This window comes from Colias philodice, chromosome 3 (genome assembly GCF_061535455.1).
Source record: "Colias philodice isolate Cphi_HAF_F1 chromosome 3, ilColPhil1 Martin Lab GWU primary, whole genome shotgun sequence".
NCBI classification, from domain to species: domain Eukaryota; kingdom Metazoa; phylum Arthropoda; class Insecta; order Lepidoptera; family Pieridae; genus Colias; species Colias philodice.
Genome location: NC_143088.1, coordinates 8,668,628 through 8,679,337, shown reverse-complemented (window position 1 = coordinate 8,679,337; position 10,710 = coordinate 8,668,628). Strand labels below are relative to the sequence as shown.

The 10,710-nt window shown below is 34.8% G+C and overlaps 1 protein-coding gene across 4 annotated transcripts; it reads left to right on the top strand.

The window, feature by feature from the left end:
- Positions 1 to 1,415: 1,415 nt before the first annotated feature.
- LOC149489860 (uncharacterized) lies at positions 1,416 to 8,972 on the top strand. Of its 4 annotated transcripts, none has more exons than XM_089714635.1 (9): positions 1,416 to 1,523; positions 1,880 to 2,073; positions 2,531 to 2,656; positions 2,794 to 2,977; positions 3,883 to 3,999; positions 4,522 to 4,593; positions 4,856 to 4,984; positions 5,885 to 6,027; positions 7,313 to 7,682. In XM_089714635.1, the coding sequence occupies exons 2-9, from the start codon at positions 1,893 to 1,895 to the stop codon at positions 7,321 to 7,323; spliced, it is 963 nt and encodes a 320-aa protein (XP_089570761.1). In that variant the 5' UTR covers positions 1,416 to 1,523; positions 1,880 to 1,892; the 3' UTR covers positions 7,324 to 7,682. The 4 variants fall into 4 exon arrangements, with proteins under 4 accessions (XP_089570761.1, XP_089570759.1, XP_089570760.1 ...); XM_089714633.1 differs by lacking the exon at positions 7,313 to 7,682 and adding an exon at positions 8,862 to 8,972 and having other exon boundaries at positions 1,489 to 1,749; XM_089714634.1 differs by having other exon boundaries at positions 1,489 to 1,749; positions 5,888 to 6,027.
- Positions 8,973 to 10,710: the final 1,738 nt, after the last annotated feature.

Sequence of the window (10,710 nt, the reverse complement as noted above, 5' to 3'; positions counted from 1 at the left end):
ATCATTGATGCGGCTTCACGAGACTATCATGGAAAGAAAATATACAAATTTAATCTTTATGAACTAAGAGATAAAGTTGAATTTAAAACGCGATATTGAACCGCATTCCCCACGAGACTATATTTTAAAGAAATACAAATGTAGCGAGACTATCTTGAAAAGAAATACAAATTTAATCTTTATGAACTAATCGATAAAGTTGAAGTTAGAACGCGATATTAAACCGCACTCCCCACGAAACTATATTTTAAAGAAATACAAATTTAACGAGACTATCTTGAAAAGAAATTCAAATTTAATCTTTATGAACTTAGGGATAGGGTTGAATTTAAAAACTCGTCGCTTAAAAGGTCGTAAATTTTTACGACTTTCTTAGTGACGGACTGCTTTTAACTTGAACGTCGATAAAAAAATATTTTTCTAAGTATAATTCGAAATGAGATGAGAATTAATCTTTATTATATTACAATTTTATACAACTGCATAAAAAGGAGTATAATGTTTATTTTGTAAATCTTGTATATTATATTTATTAAAATTAACGCTCGGTTACTTTTAACTGGCAGAACATTTTAATGGTACGGAACCCTTCGTGCGCGAGTCCGACTCGCACTTAGCCGTTTTTTTGTAATGTTAATCTTGTAACCTTTCTATTATGTAATTTGTTTATATGTATGTATTAATACTGCGTATATTTCAGATTTACAAAAAATCGAATTACAATTTTTATTATATCTTTAGCGACACCTCGGTACAGAAATAAAAAAAGACGGGTTGCACTCCGGGAGTGCCGGCAGAAGTGAAAACTTGATTATTAACGTTGAGCATGTTTGATATCCATCCGTCTTACGCTTTTTCGATCAGGTCACGTGTCCTGACGCGAGTTTAAGATTTTATACCCAACGCCGCTAAAGAAGTTTTCACTTCAAAAAAGACGGGTTGCACTCCGGAAGTGCCGGCAGAAGAGAAAACTTGATTATTAACGTTGAGCATGTTTGATATCCATCCGTCTTATGCCTCCTCTACACTACTCGCGAAGTTCCTCGGCGAAGTACTCGGCCGAAGTCCACGGTGCTACACTACACAGTACACACTCGTTCAACTTCGCGAGAGCGCATACATTTATATTCAGAACGAACTTCAGGTAACTTCGTGCCCTTTGACTCGGGCGCAAAAACCAACAACAAACGGAAGTCGGCCGAGGCGAGGTAAAGTTGGACGAAGTAAGTCGAAGTGCCTCTCTACATTATTCTATTCGTCTAACCTCGTTCAACTTCGCGAGTAGTGTAGAGGGGGTGTTACGCTTTTTCGATCAGCTGGTGAGTTTCACGTTCCAATTAAGCATCAGCATAATAATTCGGCATTGTGCGCCACTGAGTCGCATAATTATTGGAAAACAGCCATAGTGTGGCCGCGGCATAACCAAATTACCTATCTGTGGATTACATATATACTCTGTGGAAGCTACCGGCGACTCGCTGCTGTTCGCGCCTTGCGGGCCGCGCTTTCCGTCGCCATTTTGTGTAAGTCGAAGTTTAGATCGAATGTCGCTTGGTGTTTTTTAAACAAATTAATAATTATTTAAGTTGAGTTATGAACTAGTTTATGTAGATTTTATTCATAAAATTAAAGTCAGATCGTATCGATCTAAATATTTATCATGGACGGTCCAAATCGTGGTTTTCGCGGAGGACGCGGTGGGCCACCCGGGGGCCCTCGCGGGCGAGGAAACTTTGATATGAGAGGACGGTATGATATATCCTTTATTTTTAATTTATTACACGTTTGTTTCACATAATTTCATGCTAAAATAGTCAGCAATTTTTTATGTAATGACGATGACGTCTGATTTGCCATAACCTCTAAATACTGTATTCAGGGGCGGACCTGGCATGCGGGGCAGAGGTGGTCCGCCGCGAGGTGGTGGTCCACCTATGCGAGGTGGTCCTCGACCATTCCGCGGCGGACCGATGCGTGGAGGTGGTGGTGAGAGAGGTGGCCGATTTCCACCCGGTCCACAAGGTCCTGGCCCACATCCAGTACCGACCATTGAGAGTAGAGGACCTCCACAAAGTAAGTTTATTGATAATCTTCTTCCTATCTTCTTCTCTTATATATAAAAATGAATCGCAAAATGTGTTGGTAAGCGCATAACTCGAGAACGGCTGAACCGATTTCGATAGTTCTTTTTTTATTATATTCCTTGAAGTACGAGGATGGTTTTTATGTAGAGAAAATGTAAATATGTACCACGGGCGAAGCCGGGGCGGACCGCTAGAACTTATATAAAAATGAATCGCAAAATGTGTTGGTAAGCGCATAACTCGAGAACGGCTGAACCGATTTCGATAATTCATTATATTCCCTGAAGTACGAGGATGGTTCTTATGTAGAGAAAACGTAAATATGTACCACGGGCGAAGCCGGGGCGGACCGCTAGTATAACAATATTATTAAACAAAACATGTGTTGCCTTATTCAATATATTTGATTTGTATTTGCTTCTGAATCTAACCTACAAAAAATTTAGATACAGGTGGATTTGTCAACAACAGAGGTGGTCCCGGAGGAATGAGAGGGCGTGGTGGTCGAGGAAGAGGCGACTTTGTGCCTCGAGGAGATAGGGGTGTGGGGCGTGGAGGTCCTTACATGAGAGGTAATCTATTTCTTTACAAGGTTTTCAATAAATTTAACTGTGCTTTAAAATGCATCTTTAAATCATTCAATCAGTAATCAAACCTGTCCATATTGATAAATTCAATACAATGTAATAAATTTTCATACTTTAATCAGGTAGAGGAGGGCGTGGCGGTCATGGCCCACCAGGAGGCCCGGCAGCTGGTCCTCACGGAGCCCAACATGATCAAAGTGGGCCCTTACCCAGACCTGCGCCACAGGGAATTTCACCTCCCCAAGTTGCATACAAAAGAGGCGGTGGACCTCCACATGGTGGCCCTGGCGCTCCAAAACGTGGAAGGTAACTAGAATAAAATTCTTATCAGTTAGTAATAACTTAATGATTGATAATATAATCCATCTCTCGGGAATATCACCTCCCCAAGTTGCATACAAAAGAGGCGGTGGACCTCCACATGGGGGCCCTGGCGCTCCAAAACGTGGAAGGTAACTACAATAAAATTCTTATCAGTTTGCATAGTAATAACTAAATGATTGATAATATAATCCATCTCTCAGTTAAGATTTAAAGTAGGTACTTATTAGAAATTAAAGATTTTAAACGCTATTTATTCCTTATATTATTTTTCCGACGTTTTGGACACTTTGCAGCGAGCATAGTCACGTGGAGACACTGTCTCCCTACTTATTACTTATCCCTCATAAAGCAAAAATATATGACTTCAATGCAAAGTCATTACCAACCAAATTATCTTGTTTTAGAATATTACTCAATATGTCATATTCAATGCATAATTGAAGTGAAACTTCTTTATCGTGGTTGGAAAAAAATTTAGTGTAACATTTTTTCGTTACGCGTGACATTTTTCCGTAACGCGCCATCTTTTTCTTATCCCTACCACGCGTGAATCGACGTATTTCTGTTGCATATAGTAAATCATTTAAAAATAAGGTCATAAAGAAGTTTCACTTCTTACGTGTCTACACTAGTACACGCACACATTTTTTTTGAAGTGAAACTTCTTTATCGGGGTTGGACAAAAATTTAGTGTAACATTTTTGCGTTACGCCGTACGCGTGACATTTTTGCGTTACGCCGTACGCGTGACATTTTTGCGTTACGCCATACTCGTGACATTTTTAAGGTCATAAAGAAGTTTCACTTCTTACATGTGTACTCTAGTACACGCATACATTTTTTTAAATATTTTGTTGTGATATTCTCACTAATCCAAATTTAACCAGGTTTGAAGGCCCACGAGGCGGCGGCGGAGGCGGTGGAAGGCCACAACAATCTGGAGGTTACCAACAGGCACCGGCACACAATCCAGCGCCACAACCAAACGGATATGGTCCACCAGCGTAAGTTGTTAAATACCAGGTGAAAGGTAAGACATTAGACGAATTTAGACAGGAGCTTCTACTCATGAAACTGAACAACTTTTATTCTACAACTTTGCTGAATTCGTAGAAAAAAATTTGGACTTTGTATAGAAATCGGTCGGCTGATTAGCAAAGTTTCCTTACAAAGTCCAATATTTTTTTTTAGAATTCAGCAAAGTTGTAGAACAAAAGTTGTTCAGTTTCATGAGTAGAAGCTCCTGTCTAAAATCGTCTAATGTCTTACCTTTCACCCTGTATAATTTATTATTGAAGTTATTTAAGCACTTATTTTGTATGTTTTGCAAAGAAAATAAGTTATCTGTATGTAAATCTTAAAACTTAAGAAAAACATATAATTTTATGAAATGATGAACCCTTTATCTTGATAGGAATGTGCCGTCTGATACACACATGACGCTAATTTTATACTGAACAATTAATAAAAATAACATAAAATACTTGAATAGAGTTAAGATGCTAAACAAAAGTTGTTTGTTACAGACACACAGGTTACCAACCATATGAACAGCCAGCGGCAGATCCTTATGCAACATCTTCATACAACACATCTAGGTAATAAGCTGTTATCATTTATACCTTATTCTAAATATCTCAAATTAATGTAGTTATTAAATAGTTTGTAGTAATTATTATTTACTTATTAGTCAAATTTAGTCTTTGATATTAGTGCTTGTATTTACATGATGAAACTGTTTTGATAGGAATTGCCGTCTGATACTTAGATGCAGATAGAAACACAACTGAATATAGTTATTCATAAGTAAATTTAGATTTGATTAGGAATATGTTTGTAACGCGTTGTTTGTTTGTTTAGTTCATATCAAGGTGGTAGCTATTCATCACCGGCTCCCGCCCCTGCAAGCACTGGTTATAATTCAAGTGGTTATGGCTCAAATTATGGCTATTCCACGGGACAAGGGGGCTACGAAAATGATGGCTATGGGTAAGTTCTAAATTGATAATTTTTTGACGTGACAACGTCTTATAAATTGGTTTGCCGGGTGACACTTCAAGAAACTGCGTTACGCTCCGCTCACGTTATGCGCTCACAATGAGAGCGAGTGAGAGGCACGCGGGCATGGTAAGCCCGCCTAAGAGCGAGAGAGACAGACATAAAAAGTCGTTGTCACGTACACGTCAAAAATAAGCTGTATATTACACATCACAATTTATATTGCCTGGAATTATGCATACTATTTATCCTTTAACCCATTGAGCCCCGATCGGTCTCACACAATAAATTTTCTATTGTGTCTGTGGTTCCGGGGCCTGAGTTATTAATCTGTGCATACATTCATAGCAAAGACATACCTTTATTTAACACCAAATGAAAAAAAAAATTGGTTGTCTGTAAAGTCGGTTTACTGACGATAGTTGAACGTGACAACGTCCGATTGTGCTTCTTTTTCGCTCGTTCCGCGCTCTCGCTTGCACTTCAAGCCTTACATGGAACGCCTCAGAGCGAGGTAACGCCGCATGAGTCTTGTTTTTTCGTGCGTGCAACCGGCTCTATCGAATTATAAGACGTTGTCACGTCAAAAAAAATACTGACTTTTTTTAATGCCATATTTTTTATATTAAAATGATTTGAAATAATGTTGATTTATAATAATAAAAATATGTTTGTCACCTCTGCAAGTTAAATTTTAATTTATTTTACCTCTCTAACTCAAAATTTATAAGAATAAACTTCAAACTCTTTATGTCGAATCAAAATCCGCCTAAGTCGAAATCCTCCATAAGTTGAAAACTATAACTGGAATTTTTTGGCGTCTCCTTCGAAGTTCGACTTATATAGGTTCTACTGTAGTAATATCATTAAATGTGAATGTTGTTGGTACAGCAGTGCGGGAGGCGCGGGCGACGCGGGCTACGGGGCGAGCGAGCCGGCGTACGGCGCCGCGCCCGCGTACGACTCGTACGCGCAGCCCTCGTACAACTCGTACCAGCAGCCGCAGACGCAGTACAACGCTAGCTATGGCGGTGGTAAGCGACCATTTGATTATAAATAAATAATAAATAAATTAAAGGACATTATTACACAAATCGACCTAGTCCCACAGTAAGCTCAATTAAGGCTTGTGTTGTAGGTACTAGGCGACGATAAATATAATATTTAATAAATACATAATATATAGATAATAATACCAGACCCAAGAATAAATAATAATTGAGTTCATCACACAAATATTTGCCCTGACCCGGGATCGAACCCGGGACCGTCGGCTCAGTAGGCAGTTACTTTACCACTGCGCCAACCGTGTCGTCTAATGAACTGATACATCTAAGTAAAAATTTAAAACAGACGCAGTCCCGCCACCTGTGCCTGAATGTTTAGATCTTTAAAATACGCAATGGGATGGGTTTTTTAAATAGATAGTGATTTAAGAGGAAGGTTAGACAAAGTAGGCGAAGCCGCGGGCGAAAAAACTGGTTATGTATAAAATAATATACTTTGGTTCACTGGAATAATTGTAGGTGGATCATATTGATCTTAGTTTAAGTAATGATTGATTATGATTATATTAGGTAGGCTTGGTAGCTGGAAAAATGAGACAATTGAAACAGCTAAGTGTTATGATTTGATAAAAAACACTGATTGACTGAAACCAAGAGATGAAAGTATAAAACTAGGCTTAAGATTTATTAGTAGCATAATTTAATTGTAAAACACCAAAAGTGTTGTTATGAAGATTTATTATCTTAACAGTTAAGTTACGAAAACGTTGTAACGCCGCAGATACGCAATACTGAAAGTTGAATAATATTAATAGGACATTACCGTGTAGAAGTTTGTAGCTATTCACTTTTAGGTGGAATTGAAATAAATTGTCCTTATAGATTTAATGGTATTGAACATACAGAAACATGCAGTAATATTTTATTTGAGACTTATGACAAGACTGATATATGCTAAGCCAAACTTATTTCAATGAAAATTGTATTTACAAGGGAAGGCTCATACTGATATCAACAACAAAAATTAACAGGCCAATAATAGTTTTAAGTGCATTTCATAGGTAATGTAAGAATATTCAATTAGTGCAAGATTTTACCAAATTGAAAGCAACAGTTTTAAGGAAACAAAAATAATGACACAGTATTTAACACCTATTATTACATATTGGAATTTACAATTAAGTAACATGCTGCTGAAACGAGATAATATATTTTATAAGAATGTAGTCAATAATGTAGGAATTACTGTAAAATAATAAGGCCATACATTGATAATTTAATATTAGTATCTATGTAATTGTTTGTATTACAGGCAGTTGGTGATTGGTTTGAGTGTAAAAGAACCTAAAAACATCTCGAAATATATCTAGCTGGATCGCTTAATGCAAGTGTTTAAGGAATATAGAACAGATAAAACATAGTTTTATTAGTTTATTTTTTTTTTACTGAACAAGTGCAAAGAATTATGACATAATAAAATTTTACTACAAGTAACGTAGATTCTGAATAATTTTTGTTTAACATATAAATTGTAACTACTTAATACCTTGACGTCGTATTCTTAAATTATACAATGACATGCCCAATGTGTATTATTTAATATTAATTTGTAATGGTATTGAACATACCATGTCTTAGAAGTTAAGATACTTTTTTTTTATAAAATAAAACTATGAAAGAAATTGTGTGCAATTTATTTATGCTGGCCAAATTATGAAGATACATATAAAATATAAGATGAATAAAAGATACATAGCAATAATTTAAAGTTCATCTCAATTTTGTTTTTTCTTCATTGAAAATAAATATTTTCATTTTAAGTTTGATTTAGTAATATTCAATTAAGAGATGAAATTATATTCTAGAATCATACATAAATTTTAAGTAAATCAAACAATTATCAAATATAACTTACTATGTAATAGTATTAACTAAGTAAATGTTCAAACTTCACACAAGTATTTTTATTTAGATAAGTAATAATATAGAAATGGTCCTATTTACAATAAAGATAAAATTTAGATGATACATGACCATAACTGTTTAAACAGTATTAATTTATTACAAGAATGAACTACCAATGAATGAATGAGCAGCGAGATATCAAAGAAATGTTACAAATCATAGCTTTAGCTATCCATGGGAGAGGTTTTTATATGATTAAATTGAATACAGGTAACACATTTTATTACATAATTTTAAAAATAAGTTTAAAAGCAATATCATAGCACTACAAGATATTATAATATAATAACTTATAATTTGTTTATTATGAACAGTAAATATTCATTATATATCTTGGTGTTATGATTAGTATTATAACTAGTTATTACAAAGAAACTTCATAACCGAAAAGAATATTCTAATAAAAATAAGTCATTCAATAAATGTTATAATATATTTGTTGTAGTCAATAAGAAATTCTTTAACGCTTATTTTAACTGAGGAATAATGAATCTTAATATACAATTATTATCTATAATAATTTTCTACTGAAATATTCTTTGCACAATCCTATTATTAAGAAATAGCCAGCGCACATTTAATACCGAAAACCACTATATTATGATAGATATTAAATATAACAAAAGAAAAATATCGCAATAGTATTGGGTATGCTATTTATTCTAGACATTATTCGTACAAGCTATGAATAAATAAAATTAAAATAATATTAAAAGGTATAATTGAATTCAGAAACTTAGCTGTAAGGAAAATTTCAATGATACATAGTATCACCAAGCATGACTAACGCAACATAATTTCAATAGTAAACTGTACATAGGTAGGCGATTAACAATAAGTATGTAGTTCTAAGTATAAAGGTCGAATGGGTTTTTTAACATTTATTAAATTTTCAGAATTTGGTTGAAAATCATGACAAAAATGAGCTTTGATAAACAAGAATTACATTAAAGATCAACCCATTGAATGGCTCAAATGATGGAGAAGCGGGAGAGCAACGTGATTCGGTAAGTGATAAAAATATTTATTTGCAGAAATTTTTGTAATTAATTAATAATTATTAATAAATTATCTTGAAAAATGTTTGTAATGTTAAAAATAACTATTGTTAAATGTTTCATATTAGTTAATATTTTATTCATCAGTCATTTCCAATAGACATTGCAATATCTACATATCTAAAATAAAAAGGTACCACTATGGTTAAAAGCAAATCAGATTTCAGTGACGGAAGTCGCGGGTTTAAACTTTTTAACTCGTTCATTTAATTTGTGAAGCAGTCTTGAATTTACTAACTATACTTTGTGATACACACCTAGATAAATATTAAATACTGAGAACTGCTGAACCGATTAGAACATATTATACGAACAAATTGTCTGATAGAGATTTTCTATTTAATATTCTAGTTCTAAAATAATTTTTTGTTCACAGGTTTCGGAATATCGTTTTACCTGATCACGAGAATCGGCGATACGTGACATAAAATTCGCAAAGATTGTTATTTATTATAAATGATTGATATTGAAATGATTATTATTATAAATGTTTGCAAAATAAAAAAATATTAAGAAAATTGTCTTGTTTTATTTTTTATTCAGCTGCGCATATTGTTAAAAGATAATTCGAATTAAACTACCTGCACATTACTGCGCAAGACCGCAATTATTATGAAAGCCCAATTATATCATGAGAATGTCATGCATAGAAACTAAATATTTTCGGAATACCTACTTTTTGTGTATAAACTGAAGATGGAATATCACGTGGAGGGAGAGTACTCTTAACACGTTAAGGGTGCTTTTCCACTAGAGAAATGCTATGCTACCGTTGCTGTGGATGTGTTTGATATCCAAAAATCCAATTCATTGATGCATAGAGCAGCACAGGTGTGCGCCATTTATACATGCTATAGATTGAATGCATGGATTGTCACGAGCGGTGCAATAGCTTGCTTCACATAGCTTGAGTTGCGTATTTTTCTCGCGCAGCTAAATGGCACATCCTAGTATTCGTGGAAACGGTCGCATAGTTTCACAGCATAGCACATCTCTGGTGTACAAGCACCAAAACAGTCCACATAAATTTTTATACCAGTCACCTGACCACCCGATAAATCCAAAGGTTATTTATTATGTAGGTACATATTTATGTATGTAAAGCTAACTTGTCAGGTTAAATGTTTCTTTCGTTGATTTTTCCATCCATATTATCTATTATATAAAAATAAGTCGGGTTTTCTTTCCTGACGCTATAACTCCAGTACGGACGAACCGATTTTCACGATTTTGCATTCGTTGGAATTATGTCTCGGCCTCCGTGAGGTTTATAGCAAAGAAAAGGTGTCTCTGGTGGCGAAACGGAGTTCGCCGGGTTTGCTTGCTTTGTATATAATATGTAATTGTAATTTTAAAACAAACCAAAAATACAGCTAAGGGCTAGCGCATACATACAACTATAAGTAGGTAATTGAACAACCTAAAATTTGTCATGTCTCATATCATAAGTATATGAGTAGGTAGGTATATATGTATGGCAATCTTAGATTAGCAATATATGAACGCGCGCCGTATGGCTTTGCTTTTTATTAAAAAGTTGGACAATTACTATCGATCCCACGCTCACTGTGTATTGAAGTAGGTACGCATAAAATCGACTAAACAGTTGATCCCCGACCGTTAAAGACTCGCTTTAGCATTGGAAGCGGATTCGAATTTTCCTCTTTTTTTTAGCGTATGTAAAGCT